At 49.6% G+C, this 15,416-nt stretch overlaps 1 protein-coding gene across 6 annotated transcripts in view; it reads left to right on the top strand.

The window, feature by feature from the left end:
* The first annotated feature begins 1,600 nt into the window (after positions 1 to 1,600).
* TMEM269 (transmembrane protein 269) overlaps positions 1,601 to 15,416 on the top strand; it is a 35,987-nt gene continuing 22,171 nt past the window's right edge. For 2 of the 6 annotated variants that reach the window (XM_044996414.1, XM_044996411.1), the window contains exons 1-2: positions 3,012 to 3,067; positions 5,938 to 6,008. Coding sequence is in view for 1 of the 6 variants with exons in the window: in XM_044996408.1 (XP_044852343.1) it covers positions 5,984 to 6,008 (25 nt within the window). In the remaining 5 variants the exon portion in view is untranslated. Of the gene's footprint in view, positions 1,639 to 3,008; positions 3,068 to 5,937; positions 6,009 to 12,975; positions 13,079 to 15,416 lie in introns of those variants that run through there. The other 4 variants (XM_044996412.1, XM_044996408.1, XM_044996409.1 and 1 more) reach the window with 4 other exon arrangements.

Below are 15,416 nucleotides of genomic sequence, written 5' to 3'. Positions count from 1 at the left end.
TAGCCCCAGTAAACCCATCGCATTGCCGCAGACTGGACTCTGGACTGTTATTTACTGGCGAACCGTGTCTGGGAACTGAGAGGGAGGAGGGAGCTGGACCCCAGCCAACACCCCCCTTTATAATGTTTAGCTCAGTGGTTAGTGCTCTCACCCAGGACCTGGGTTCATTTCCTGCCTCTGCCTGCTGTGGAGAAGGGATTTGAAGGTGGGTCTCCCACCTCCTCAGACAGTGCCCTCAGACAGTGCCTATGGGGTATTCTTGGGCCAGGGCTCCTCAATTGCTTCTGTTGACACAGTTCCATGGTGCATACACAATTAAATATGCCTTGAGGCATGGGGATTGGAACCCAGGTCCCATATCCTGGGTGAGTGCTCTGACCCCTGGGCTAAAAGTTCTAAGGGGAGAAAGTAACAACCCCCTGCCCGTTTTTTGCAGGAAGGGCTTAGGCACCTAACTCCAGGAAAGGGCTCACAGCCGAGAACCCAAAGTAGAGATGGGCGCTCCCTCTGATCTACACACACACTCTTTGAGGGGTGGGGCTTAGGCCAGACCCCTCTCTGGCTAGCACACTGGCTTCTGTGGATCCCATTCCTATGCACTTAACTCTGCCCATGCATTGTCTAGGTGCCTAACTGGGGGCTGTGGGTTCCACGAGGTAGCAAGATACCTAAAAGTTAGGCACTGCAACACTGAGCATGGCAACCCCCAGGTCCCCTTTGTGAATAAAAAGGAGGTTGTTTGTGAGCAGAATTCTGTGCTGATGTAGATGGTCTCTGAGGTTTTCTCCTCGCCCTTGGAAATGAAATAAGACCTGCGAACAAACAGAAGACTTTCAAGTAGCTGCTTTTCACCTTCTTTATCTACAACCACCTGTCCTTAAACAGCAAGTTAATACAATTTCAGTGCTAAATTAAAAAAATATCATGGGCAATTCCAATTTTTTTTTAAGCAAGGGAGCTGGCTCAGGAGGGCTGTTGTGGAGGAATGAAGGGGGCTACCTCGGCCAGACTGAGTATGGGAAGGTTACCTATAGAGCGATGTACACAGGGCTGCTTGTCAGGCAGTACAGAGATTGTATTGGAGGGTATATAAGGAGATGTTGGGGCAGGATGGGAGATTAAATAGGGGATGTATAATTGGTTGTTAGGGGTTGTATGGGGGCAATATAGCAGGCTATGGGGGTGGCATGGGGGAGTATAAGGGGCTGCTCAGGGCAGTATGGGAATGCTTGAGGGCAAGATAAGGGATGTATAGGGGACTATTGGGGTGATATAGTGACAGGGTTGATTGGGGGCAGCCTAGGGGGTGTGCAGAGGTTCCTGGGGAGGGTCTCTATGGGGGGGGCTGCGGCCAGTACAGCAGGGGTGTATAGGGGCTGCTGGGGGAAGGCACAGGAGATGTGGGGGACACAGTGCCGGCGTACAGGGGCTCTAGGAGCTGCTGGCAGGCGGTGCAGGGGATGCTGGGGCCGGTGCAGGGGGCTGCTTCCCCTCCCTCTCCCGGAGGCCCCGGCCGTCACTTCCTGTGGAATTTTCCCGGGGATGGAGGGGGGGAGCGGGTATAAAAGCGAGCGCGGGGCCGCCGGGAGCAGCAGCTGGAGCCCGAGCCACGTCCGAGTGCGGAGCCCCGCGCCCCTGGTGAGTGCGGCTGGGGGCCGGGCCGGGCGATGGGCGGGTCGGGGCTCCGCGGGCGCTGTCCAGCTTCCCCAGCGTCTGCGAGCCCCCGTGCGGGGGAGCCCTGTCCGCCATCCCACCAGCCAGCCCTGCCCCCCGTCCTTCCCCCATCCCCCCAAGCCACGAGCCCTGCACCCCCGGCTTGCCCGCATCGCCCCCAGACCTGCACCCTCGGCCCTCCCAGCTAGCCCCGCACCCCTGCCCTCCCCCATCCCTCAGCCCTGCACCCCCGTACTGCCCCTATCACCCCAACCCTACACTCCAGTCCTGCCCCCAGCCTCCCCTGTCCTGCCCCCCCATTCTGTCCCCATCACTCCAACCCCCCAGCCTGCCCCACATCATCCCTCCCCGCGCCCTCCTGGATCCCCCTCCACCCCGCCGCAGCCTGTCATCTCCCTAGGCCCCACCAGACTCAGCCTGTTGTGCCCTCACCCCCATGGGACCCACTCAGCCACCTTGGTCCCCCTTAGCAGCAGCCTATTGCCCCTCCCTCGCACCCTCCGGCACAGCGTGCTCCCCTACGTGATCTTAGCGGCAGGAACTGCCTGGGCCTTTGCCCCCCCCCCCACCTCCCTCCATGTCTTTGTGCCAAGTTATTCCTCACCCCAGCCTCTGAAGGGTTAAATCTAGGCCCCCTGGGAACGCCACCTCTCAGCTCCCACCAAAATTGTCAGCGCTGCAAAACTGTTCTGTGCATATTCAGAACTGACCAAGGCATTACAGGTCTTGCCCATTTCGCAGGGAAAAGATTTGCTTCTTTCCCCGCTCTGCCCCAGGCACAACCACCAAACTGCACCTAAACCGACACAAACCGAAATCCGCACGGAAACCCTCGGCGGTCCTAGCATCACCCAGCGCTACGACAAACTTCAGTCCTGTTCAATGGAGGTGGCCGATCTCACCCTCACTGCGGATGCAGCTGGGTGGATGGGAGAATTCTTCCACTGATCGATCTACCGCGTCTGGAGTGGGTGGGTTTACGGCAGCGATGGGAAAACCTGGAGTGTCCACACGACCCCAGTGTAGCGGCGGGGCTGGGGCTGGGGCTGTGCCTCTGGTGCAGGGGTAGCGTAAACATACCTGCGGTCTCAGTGCCCCAGGATCTTCCCACTTCTGCAGCTCCAGCCCCTGGGACCGGCCCCGTTGTGGAAGGCAGTAAACCTGGTCCAACCACTTCTCCCGCTATCTCCAGCGCTCCTCCCACCCCGCTAATCCAATGTGTTTCGCAAAAAATTCTGTCCTGTGAATTAGCCCCACCCTGGTCCATGACTCAGAGCATTTATGAGAAGGGGATTGGTTATAAAATAAAGAAGTGCGTCAGGCTGGTGTTGTCCGCACAGGGCTGGGAGCAACGAAACGCTTAATTCGAATCCTGGCTCTGCCACTGATTTGGGTAAGTCACGTCTCTGTGCCTCGGTTTCCCATGCCTGGGTGCTGGATGCGGTGTCGTGAGGATGCGCCTGTCTTTGTGGACAGTGCTTGGATGCAAGAGGGGCAAGTGTGGGCGGCGGGTGGAGCCACCCTTGGGGAGGCGAGCCCCGAGAGCCCCTGCCCCTCCCTCGCGGCCCCAGCCCCGAGTCCCCCCGCGGCCGGAGGAGGCCCGGGCCAGCCGCGCCGCGCCTGGCCGCGGAGCCCGAGCAGCTGCGGGAAAAGCCTCCCGCTGCGTCCGAAGCAGCGTCGCTATGCCCCATACAGGTTCCGGGGCGGTCTGTTTGACTCAGCTTCCGGGGCCCAGCAGTAGCTCGCCGGAGGGCAGGGAGATGACCCGGAGCCCGGGAAGCGGAATGGCACATTCGGCCGCCCCGGAACCTGCATGGGGCATAGCACAGCGCCAGCCCGCGCCGCCCCGGCCTGTGAGCGGCGCTAGCGGCATCGGGGCAGGCGGAGCCGAGCCCGTGCCAAGTTCTCTCGCTGGAAGCTGGCGGGCAAAGCGAGGGCCAGATTCTGCTCTGCCGTCACCGCATTTACACCCGTATCGCGCCAGGAGCTTTGGTGCCGCCCCCTAGATTTACACGCGGGGAACCGGAGAACCCGGCCCAGGGTCCGGCGTGGTCCCGGGCTGCCGGGCAGTGCTCGCTCCGCTCCCCGGGACGGTCCGGGCTGCGGTGTCTGCAGCAGGGCTGCCTAGCCCGGAGGAGCAGATTTCTCGGGATACGTCTAGGCGGGGCGAGCTAGAGCCGCCTGCGGCACTTGCTGATTGTCCCCCATGGGGGGGGGGGGGTCCCGGGGGAAACCTGCGTCTGTCCGCCGAGCTCGGCGTGCAGACTGAGCCGCAGCAGCATGTCAGGCCCGGGTGAGGAGGTCAGAAAAGATGGGCCCAGCCAGGCACCTCCTTTCCCTGCCGGGGCAGGAGCTGTCTCATGCCGCCCAGGCCGGAGTGCTGTCTGGGTGACTTGCAAACGGATCGCTGTGGTCCCTTACAGGCAGGGCCGTTCCCCTCCCGGGTCCGTTGCCGTGGCCACTGGATTTGCTAGTGACTCTTACAAAGGAAGGGGCGCTCCCGTGATGGACTAAGCTGCTCAAAGGGAGTTAGTGGCTAAAAATCGACCCCCCCATCCCCCATAAAAAATGGCGTGTTCATGTTCTGAGAGTGTGTGTGTGTGTGTGTGTAAGAATAGCCCACAGCGTGGCTCCAAAGTTTTCTCTGAACTGCACCAGCCTTCTGAGCCTCCTTCCATCCCCAAACTCCAGCCCAGACCTTCCCTTTCCCTCTAAACTTTTGAAAAGCTGTCACATGTGCAGTCTGTCCTCGCCTAACATCCAGCCCTTCTCCACACCACTTTTCCAGATCCATGTGTATGGAGACTTAGCCGCCTGCAGCAAGTTCCCCCTTTCCCATTGCCCCGTCCCTGCTGCCTCCCCTACACCCACTGCCTCCCTAGGCCTCCCCCCCATCCCCCCCATTGCCGCTGTCCCCGCTGCCTTCACTGGCCCCCTACCCATCCCCCCATTGCTCCTGGCCCCCATTGCCTCCCTGGCCCCCACCCCCATCACTCCTGGCGCCCACTGCCTCCCCCATTGCCCGATCACCCTGGCTTCTGATGCCTCCCCACCCTCCTCCCAATCCCCACTGGTCCGCCGGGCTCCCCACTGATCCTCCTTGGTCCCTGCTGCCTCCCTGGGCTCCCCATCACCCTTGGGCCCTGCTGCCTCCCCCAGATTGTCCTAATGTCCCTCAATTCACTCATCCTTGCACTTTAAAACTTCCCCATTTCCATGCTCTAGAATAACATTGCACTTCCGAAACCTCAGAGCCGTCTCTGCTGAACTCTGGGATTTCAGAAATGCAATGCACTGCGGGGTGTAAATACCAGGGAAGTCGCCGACTGCAAGGAAGTGTAACTGGATCCAGCAGAGGGTAAACTTTTCTTCAGGCTTAAACCTTGTTTTCTGAACAGGTCCTTACAGCAAAATCACTTTTAGTTCATCTACGCCACTTAATTAACATATAGATACAGTAAGAGTAACAGTTTCTGTAAAGGTTTTCTCTGTAAGAGGGAAGGTGTTTTTTTTTCTTTTACAGTATGTTTCTAAGCTTAGTAAATTGTCTTTCAAATCTCAGGGATTCTCTTGTATAAGCAAGTTTGGTCTTGAAATTGCACAAGCCCTGATCTTCCTTTCACAGTACAGAAATTACTGTAATACCCTGTGGGATTGTCCCCGGATCAGTCCTAGGAAGGTTCATTCTCAGCCTACTGCAGGCTGGGTTAGGAATTCTGCTCCCACTAAATATCAGTGGGATTTAAACCCCCAACTCGTCTAGGCTCGTTGGAAGACCCAGCTGGGTTCCAGAACCAAATGCTCCTACCTGAAGCCCAGGGATGGGGGGCGGGCTTGCACAGGAGACAGGAAAGCAATCAATCTATTTGCTAGTTGAGCCTGCTTCTGTCAGCTGATCTGGAGTCTAGCATTGTTTATTGAACAGTGTGAAGCAAGCTTGGTCCTACTGGTAATGAGTGTTGTGCAAGTAAGCAGAAATGCTTAGCTGTGTCGTTCCAAAGGATATGCCCATCTCTGGCTTGTAGCTTTTGTACTTCCGGCCACTAGGGAAGTTTGGGTATTTGGTACAACGGCACTTCTTGAAGGTGTTTTTTGTTTTGCTTTGATAACAAGTCACACACCAAGTGGGTGTTTTTAGATGCTGGCAGAGCCTTCCCCAGTTAATTGGCCTTTTATAATACCCTGAGATGAGATGAGCAATTTGGGCAATGATAACTAGATGCTGTGTGCATGATCTAACCTCTCTCTAAATGTGTTTATTAGTCTTCAGTAGTAGAAGAGTGCAGCATCCCATAATAATTCAGCAAAGATGTGGATGGTGTCGCCTCCTTCTGGTGAGTACTTCTTAGCACTTTGAGCATGTTTTACTCCTTTTTGCATACTGATCTACTGATCTGACTGTTTTTTCACTGAAAACACAAACCAACCAACCAACCAGCGTCCATACAACTTGGGGACCAGAGAGGAAGCATGGAGCAGATGTTCCATTTATCATGCAAAGATGTTTAGTCGCCAGAGGTGTGTTAGTGTATAGATTAGGGCGGGGGGAGAAAAGAAGATTTCATTTTAGACCACAAACTACAAAGACAACAACGAAGCTTGTCCAGAAGTTCTTGCAGCTGATTGGAAAATGAGGGGAATCTGAACAGTTTTGTGTGCCCCCTGCTCATCACTTGTTTTGGGGTTAGAATTTCAAAACTTTTCACCCACTTCTGGTCATTCTTGGCAAGTTGTGTTGCCTTTCTTAATGGGACCCTTTTTCTGGCTTTGATTACAGTTTGAGCTGAGGGAAGGAGTTGTAGCCTGAAATCCTGCAGAGCTACCAGACTGCAACTCCACAGATCCTGGGACTGTGGCCTAGGCAGACAGTGGTCCCAGGGCTCCTCATTCCCCAATCCTGCAGAAACCATTCTGCCACTGTTTCTGCACCTCCCACACATTCAGCCCATACTGCCCTAGACAAGGAATTGAAGGGGAAGCTGGAGTTCTTCTCAGAATCCACCAGCTTAACGTGGAGCATCTGGTCCCAGCACACCCCATCGCACTCCACAGAGCCCCAGTCCTGTGGATGCTTGTGAAGGGCCTGTGGCTAGAGGAAAGGAGCACAGAACAGAGTCCCTGCGCCCTGCTTTCCACACCCTTTCTTCCTTCCTGTTCCTGGTGACTTTAGTTCCCCTCCCCCCGCCAGCCAGCCCTGGGCTCCAGCGGGGCCTACCAGGCTTAGCCACACACACAACTACCCAACATGTAGCTGTAAGATTTAATAATGACTTGTGGTTAACAATCCACTGGCTTTGGGGTTTTTTTACTCTGGTACAACTGAGACAAGGTGTAAAAAGATGAATTCAGCCAAAAGTCATTCCCCTTCTTTTCAGTACTTCATGGAAAAAATAAAACTTGACCTCTTATTAATGGTGGTAGCATCCAAAGGCTCCTTTCATCCCAAGAGCAGAAGACTTGATCTCTGCCTCAAAGAGCTTAAAATATTAAACATAATCATTTAACACTCGGGCCAGCCTGGCCTGCTGGGGTCGCAGTGTCATTTTAACGTGTGTTAAAATACCCCCCCGCCCCCACCCCAGTGCAATGTAAGTGTTGGTTTGACAAGGAACAAAGCCTGGAGATTGAAAGTTAAGCCTGACACTGTTCGTGAACTTGAGGCCCAATCCATTTCCTGTTGGAATCCAGGAGAATCTTCCCATGGAATTTAATGGCTCTTGGATCAGGGCCTTTTCTGTCTCAGTTTGTGATAGGCTGACCAAGGAGCCAAATAATTACATCCTGCGATGGATGGGTGCATGCGAATCTTACTGAAGTCCTTAGGAGCTGTGCATATGCATCCAAAGGCAGAATTTGGTCTGTAATTTTTAACATTAATGTGGGTGATTCTGTGATGTCCATAAAATTCCTTCCTTGATATTGCTGGAGGTTTGTTTGTTTGTTGTTCTTTTAACATAGGTTTGAGTGTTCTCTTTCCTTGCTGGTCTCCCATGTCTGTGTTCTAGAAGGTTTTTCACACAACCATTCCTGGGCATGATCCATCTTTATTTCTGAACTTTAACAATCTGATTTTAATGAACTGGTTTTTTTAATGATCGTGTAACTACTAATTACCAAACAACTCCCCCAGTACAGTTACCTACCAAGATCGCAGTTCCCTATGCCGTAATATGCTGCCCTCCACATAATGAGGAAACAGTAGGAAAACACAGGTTCTGAATTAGCATTTCTCCAGCTCTCCTAAAACACAGTCTGTGGCCAAGGGAGCATTTTTACTTTGAAATTCTTCTTGAATGGGCCCTACAGTATCAGGATTGCGTGATATTGCTAGTTTTTAAATGTCTGAGTATTTTCTTTTTTTCACAGTCACTGGACTGGAGGTATACAAATAGAGAGGCTGCCGTGTGCTTCTTATGAGAGAATCTAGCTGGCTCATGTAATAACTGCTTCTCTCCTACTATCCTTTTTTCCCCTGCTAGCCTAAAGCAGACTGCAGTCCGCTTGAACTAGCAGTTGTGTACTCCTGTGCAGTTGGTAAGCGTTGGGCTCAGTCTGCTTTGAACTAGAGAGGTGATTGCATTGGGAAACAGGAATTGGATCCTATTTTAAATACTTCCCTCTCACGGCCAAGGAATACATTTGATGTAGCTGAGTCATGCAAAAACACTGTCTTTAAGGTTTGAATAGAGTGAGGTTTAAATTTCTTTAAAAAAATGTAATTCCGGTTTTGCTTGATTGCAGAATGACTGAAATTGGATTTGGAGCATGAGATTAGCATTCACAGTCTCTCAGTGCAGCAGTTTCTCCATTGGGTTAAGATACCTGCATCAGGTTATACCTGCCTTCTGAAACTAATCATGGGTGAAATTCCCCACCCCACTGCAGAAGGATTACATGAGAGCAATACAGCCGTGCTGGCCTGTGTGCCTGGGATGTAATTTTGAAACGTGTCCTGAACCATTCTTTTGACCTTGAGCCCAGACTGTTCTCTCTGGTAGTGATGTCAATCAGGGCAAACTCCACTTGAAGTCGATGGCATTATGATGGTATAAAACCAGGATAAGTGAGATCAGAATCAGGCCTTGAGTGTCTCCCCAGTCTCAATAGGTTTAATTAGACTGATCGATTTGACAGTGTCACAGAATCTGTCCCGTGCCACAGAACTGTATTTCGGTTTTTGAAAAGTGCTAGCCCCTGTGTTTGCCAGATAACTTTCTAAGTGTGAACTGAGCCTACATCAATGCAGAATCGTCTTGCTGATTATGCAGCCAGCCGGGAACAACATCTGAGAGATGGTGACTAGCCCCATTCATGTCAGTGTTGACTATAAATGGCTGATGATGAAAATTCAGATGCTCTTGCTGTTAACTCTTTCACTCTAGCAAGTTAATTCAGCTAATATGTTCAGCCCATGCCAAAACCTCAGCTTCTCCCTGACATCTTCTGCACTGCAGTTGAGTTGCCCATACACAGTGCATTTCACAGTGCATTGCAAATGTTGTGGGAGTGTAAAACAAATTCATTTTAATGTAGATATAAATAACGCAGGAGCTATCGTAGTGATTGTGTGAAGCATTTTCATATGTAAATGAAAAAAGCCTTTAAAAGAAACCATAACATTTTCCTGAAGCTGCTTCAGAATTTCTACTTTTTGGAATTGGTGTCCCAGAGAAATCAGGGGACCTTGCTATAGAACGTAGCAGAACAGACAGTCTCTTAATTATGTCCCATTCACATCAGCATGAACAACGAAGTTAGCAGAGATAGTGTTTAAATCCTGTGGAACTGTTTCTGATTGCACTTAAAGTGGTGAAAAGCTAGTGTAATGCCATTAACTTCATTGGCGTTACTGCTCATTAACACTAGTTTATGTGAGTGAGAAATTTAGTGTTTTCCACCCATTTGCATAGGTGTAAATGACTGCGCAAGATGTAAGACAGTGAAGAGGCAGGTCCTTGGGGATGATAATGCAGGCAGGGAATGAAAATTAGGCTATTGTCGCCTTGCCACTGTATTATTGGAGAACAGAGGTGCGATGTGTCTCTTTTAATTGTGGCTGGAAATTGATAACTTGCATTGTAAGCAGCACCTTTCATGCTTTCGTGAACAGGTGAGAGAGGGGGAAGCACGTTCATATTTTAAAGGTAACTTTGCTGAAAGGCTTTTGCTTGGTAGACTGAACTAATTGAAGTCATACAAAACTAGTTATAGTGAGACGAAGGACAATTTTACTGCAAATCTGTCCTTTAAAAGGACACTGAGGTTTTTAAGTCCCATTTTTCTTCTTGCTGCTTAATCACCCTTTGGGAGCTTGATGCTGAAATTCCCGTATCAGAATTATGTTCTCTAAAACTTGCATGCATGACTGCTGGGTGACTTGCATGGGTTTTTTCTTATCTGAGAAAAGAGCATTTAAGTATGGAGCTGTTAATGAATTGTGTAGGTTTTTGCAAATACAGGTTAGCTCTTTGGATCTACAACCTTGATGTCCCTTTTAATGGGATTAACTGAAGGGAGATGTATTGATCATAGCATCTAAGCATGCTGGCTTGTCTGAGTTTAGCTCTCCAGATTGGTGGGAGGAGTTACTTTAATTTAGTCTGACCACAGTTTCTAGGGGTTCGTAGACTCAGCCTTTGCATCAACCCATGCCAGCTGTCATAAAGCTCCGATGCTTCCATAAAAAACCTCATGTTCTGAAATCTAGACCACTCTTTTCAAGTACAAGGTGGTGATCAAGAATCTGGTAGGTCCCTAACGTGCAGGACGGCCCTTCTGGGTTGGTAGCACAAACAATTGCTTCATTGGAGACAAAAATATCAGTTCACCACTTAATAGGAGTGTACTGCAGCAACATTATTCCAAGAAGCAAAATCTCCTGCCACTTACCTATGAGACAGAGTTCCCCTATTCCTTTGCAAGTCACTCAGATTCCCTCTTACCTAGTGGAGAATTGTCACTGTCAGTATAAAATTGAGTGAAGGGGACCAATAAGGGATGTGTGTGTCACCTTAACAGGCATACTTTGTGTCTGAACCTGTAAGTGAGGTAGGTCACCAATCATTCATAGACTATAAAACTACCACCTGCGGGGCCAGGATTTCAGCTGGTGCCAATTGGCACAAAGTCATTGGAGCTACACCTGTATACATCACCTGAGAGTCTGGGCCACAATGGCTTCCTGGCAGGTGAAACTGCATGCTCTTAGAATTGACCTCCCCTGCTCAATGGCACCACTTTGAGCATGCCCAGCAGGGACACTGGAAAACCTTCTAGAGCCTTCCCCGCTCTCCTCTTCGTTTGCAGGGTTTCCCCTAAGCTCTAAGGAGGGGTTGGTGACATCATTTTCTGCACCAACTCCACCCATTCATCTCTGTTCCTTAAAGCCCTTGTTCCCCTCTTAACCAGCTCTAAACTAACTCCACAGAGAGCCACTTATGCTCTGTTGGACATTTGGGGTTGCATAGTCAGACATCTGGGAACTTATCCACACCTTCACCTAAAATCTTGGGGGAAACCCTGCATTATCTCTTGTCATTTCCTTTTCAATATGCCAATGTGTAAATTATGAGAAATAACTATATTCATTTCAGCCAGAAGAGTGCCTCCTGCTAGATTTACATTGAGTTTGAATACGATCTAAACTTATCCTAGAACTATTTTATTGTTTTAAACATCTTTCTGACTCTTCCACTGTGGATCATCTGAACTTGGCCATCTTTGTTTTCAGTTTATACAAAGAGGCATGTTTGCTCTCTGTCTAGCTGTCCCTGCAGGAAGCCACAAAAAGCAACAATTTTTAAAGCCACGTTAAAACATGTCCCAATTAAAATAAGCCAGCCGTACAAGAAGCCCACTTGCATAGTACTATGTGTGCTGTGCACAAAGAACCCCTGCTCCCTTTTTCAGACACTTTCTTGGCACCCAATGAGTGTTAGCTGGATGGAGACATAAAGAATTTTTCTTCAGATTCACCAGGGTTTCCCTGAGCATTTTTAATATCATTTTGCTGATCTAACATTTTGGGGGCGTTTTTTAATTCAAGATTGGAAACTCAGAGAAAGGAATATTTTAAGTGGGCATTTCCACAAGAAGATTTTTCTCTGTAGAAGGGTAGAGGTAGGCATTGTGTCGTTTGCAACCCGGATGACTTAGTGAGGATTTGCCTTCTTGATCTTTCTTGGGACAATTCCTGTATAATGAGCTCATTGACGTGGAAATGCTCCAAGAAACAGGCATTGTCATATCTCTAGCAATGGTGTTCTGTGTTCAGAAATACAGGAGCCCAGAGTTCCCTCTAAGCTGCGTGGCCACACAGCAGGCTATAAAGGGCCGCACACGTGCACAGCCACAAGGGCCTGGAGAGGAGAGAGATAAGGGGGAGGGGAGCAAGTTGGGGCATGCAGGGATGCTGTGGGCCTCTCCCCTGGCCCTGGAGCTGCTGTCAGCAGGGAGAGGCACTGTGACCTCTCCCCCTGGAGCTGCTGCTGGTGGAGAGAGGGCTGGGGGGAGTCCTCTGGCCCCAGCCCCAAACTCCTCATCTCTGGCCCCACCCAGAGCCCACACCCCCAGCTGGAGCCCTCACCCCAACGCCCTGCCCCAGCCCTGAGCCCCCTCCCATACTCCGAACCCCTCGGCCCCAACCCCACCACACATCACCTCTATATTGGTGCACATAACAAAATTCATTCTGCACATGGATATAAACAATTAGAGGGAAGTTGCAGGAGCCCAGCATGCTTTGGCCTATGCTGAGAACGCCTGTTGACCTCCACAGGAGAGGCCCATGTGGCATGAGGACCTGATCCGGCCTCCATTGGAAAGACTCACTGACTTCAATGGGAGCTGGATTGTGCCTTAAATGTGGGGAGGCTAGACTGCCTCACACCATGCCAGATACACTGAGCCTGATCCTCCTGTCACACTGGGGAAACATTGCTGAAGCCAGTGGAGTCTCATTGATGCGATAGGAGAATCAGGCCCTGTGGACATGGGAGTGGGATGTTGATAGTTAACACTCATTGGTTGAATGTTTTAACCTCCTTCCCCCAAGTAATCACAGTTGATGCAAGTGTACACAGGTTATTGTGAAAGACACTGCTCAAAAGTGGAACAAACTTGCCTTACTGGAGGCCAGTGGATAATCCCCTTTTTACAACAGAAAGGTAAAGAAATGCCAATTTCATACTTGGTTTTTTTTTGTTTTTTTTTTTGTAAACCCTTTGAGCACCCTTTCTCCATGTTCTGTTACTGCTGATGCTAGCAGCCGGCCATTGTGATGCCAAAAGCATCGTTGGGTATCAAGATTCTAATCTTTTTGTTGCTGCTTTTCTCTGTTTTCACTGATTGTTAAAATCCAAGATTTCTGCTGGGGAGGATTCCTGTCTGCAGCAACTCTGAGGTGGTTAGTAACCGCACAGTTCATATTGGGCCAGGAGTTTTCATTAACTCGACAGGGCTCTTCAGAAGAACTAAGTTTTAACTCTCAGGGGATGGGCTATTTCAAAAATACACTTCTGTGGGCCATATCCATCAGCCCTTATTCTGACAATTGACGTTAATGAACTGGATTCGGATCTAATTCGTCTGATGTAAATTCAAAATGACAAGTAATCCTGTCAGAGTTACTCTGGATCTACACTGGCAAAACTGAGCTAGAATCCAATCAAAGGGGAGTTTGGAGTAAGGATTTAGCTTATTTAAACTAAATGTCTGTCCCTATTTTGTGACATGGCTGAAAGAAGTTAACATAAACCCATGGGCCTGATTCTCCTCTCACTTTCATCCGTTTTACAGCACTGTAACTTGACGTCAGTGGAGTTACTTTTGGTGTTTGCTCGTACTTACACCAGAATGACTGAGTGACACTACTGCCGTCAATGGAAGTTAGACTTGTGTGCATCTGGGGTGAGATGAGAATCAGATCCTATAACTTAAGGGCCCAGTCCGGTTCCATTAAAGTCAATGGCAAAACTTGTACTGACCTCCATGGGAGCAGGGAATGGGAGGGGAGGAAGAGGACAAATAATTTTAAAACTTACACTTGGAGTCCATTCTCTGTCACGCTGTCAAGAACTCCATTGGCGTAATGTACGTGCGCAAGGTCTGTCTCATACATCTAGTGAATTATCAGTTTTGATGGCTGCTTTGTTGGATAGCAGCTACCAAGAATATCTATCTAAGCATCTTGAAATTCACCAGGTAGCCCTCAAAGGTACTCACTTGGGATCTGACTGAAGACCATCAAGCTGGCTGCTAGTGTGGAGCTGAGGAATATATCCTGCTATTTTTTCCTGACACTTCTTTCCAGATGTTGTGGGCTGAAGGAGGGTCAGTGGTGACAGTTGTGAGGCTACTTTAATAAGCAGGGCTGGCTTTAGGAACTGCGGGGCCCGATTCAAATGCCCGGCGATGGTCCGGGTCTTCGGCGGCGGAGGGTCCTTCTCTTGCTCCAGGTCTTCCGTGGACCCCCCACTGCCAGAATGATGCCGAAGACCCGGAGTGAGTGAAAGACAGACACACACACACGCTGCCCCGAAGTGCCGCCGAAGACCCGGACCGCCACTGGGTGAGTACAAAAAATTAAAAAGGCGCCTAAGGTGCAGGGCCCGATTCTAGGGAATTGGCCTAAAGCCAGCCCTGTTAATAAGCCTGGATTTCCATTGATGTCACCGTACAGGCTTATAATAGGTTCAGAGTCCTTTATTTAATGGCCTGACTTAACTAATCCCCCTATAGCTATGGAGTGATGCAAAGAATTAATCTATATAACAACCCTGCTAAGCCCTCCTTTTTAAGACACATCTCCTGAATGCCCTAATTTTGGTTTAGGATATTCTGTTTTCTCAAACTTATCTTGTAAGAATGAGGTTATAAACAGTGACCGTCATCCCAGTGTAGATGGTCTAACCAAGGCCCCTCGTTAGGGTCTAGTGGTGTACTGGAGCTTAGACAGGCCCCCTTGGGACTGGGGTGACATTCATCCCAAGAGTTAGTCAGGTTTAGTGTGCAAAGGCTGCATCCTTCAGGGCTTTCTTCTGCAAAGCTTCATTAAAGTCAGTTGGAGCCTTGCCTGAGTAGGGAATGCAATATCAGGCCCTAAGTGAGTGTAAGAGAATGGAAACATCTGACATGGTGGATTTCATGTATACCCACTTTGCCCGGGTGTGAAGGATTGCACAGGGCATGATTCTCATCTCATCTATGCTGGTGTAATTCCACTGACATTCGTGGAGTTACTCTGGATTTACACCAGCATGACTGAGGGGGAAATCAGGCCCGTATGTCTTTGATAGGTTTCCATTAACACTCAGTCAAGACCTTGTTGTATGCGCCTTATAAAAATAACTTTCATAATAAATAAAACTTGAGCCAGTATCAGTGGTAGAATTAAAAAAAACCCAGCAAGGAGCTGCCTGGCAGATTCAGTTCAGAGGTTCTGTTTTCTTCTGAAGAAGCTCATAATGTGGGAGAACAGCTATTGTACATCAAACCATAATAATGAAAAAAATCCCAGCAGAGATCTTGGATGTTTTTAAATTTTGGACTTGTAACAGTATTGGCATCTAAGCAAAAGACACCTGCAAGGCTCATTCTGGGAATTTTCTAGCATGAGCTAGATCCACCTGTGTGTATGAACACAAAACACTTTCATGACATTTGCAATAATTTTTGGCCTACCTCTCAACTGTGACAGAAAATCATAGAGATGGGGAAAGGTCCATTTGGTGTGGGGGAGAACA

This window comes from Mauremys mutica, chromosome 21, assembly GCF_020497125.1.
Source record: "Mauremys mutica isolate MM-2020 ecotype Southern chromosome 21, ASM2049712v1, whole genome shotgun sequence".
Classification (NCBI taxonomy): Eukaryota; Metazoa; Chordata; order Testudines; family Geoemydidae; genus Mauremys; species Mauremys mutica.
This window is presented reverse-complemented; position numbering and strand designations above follow the sequence as displayed.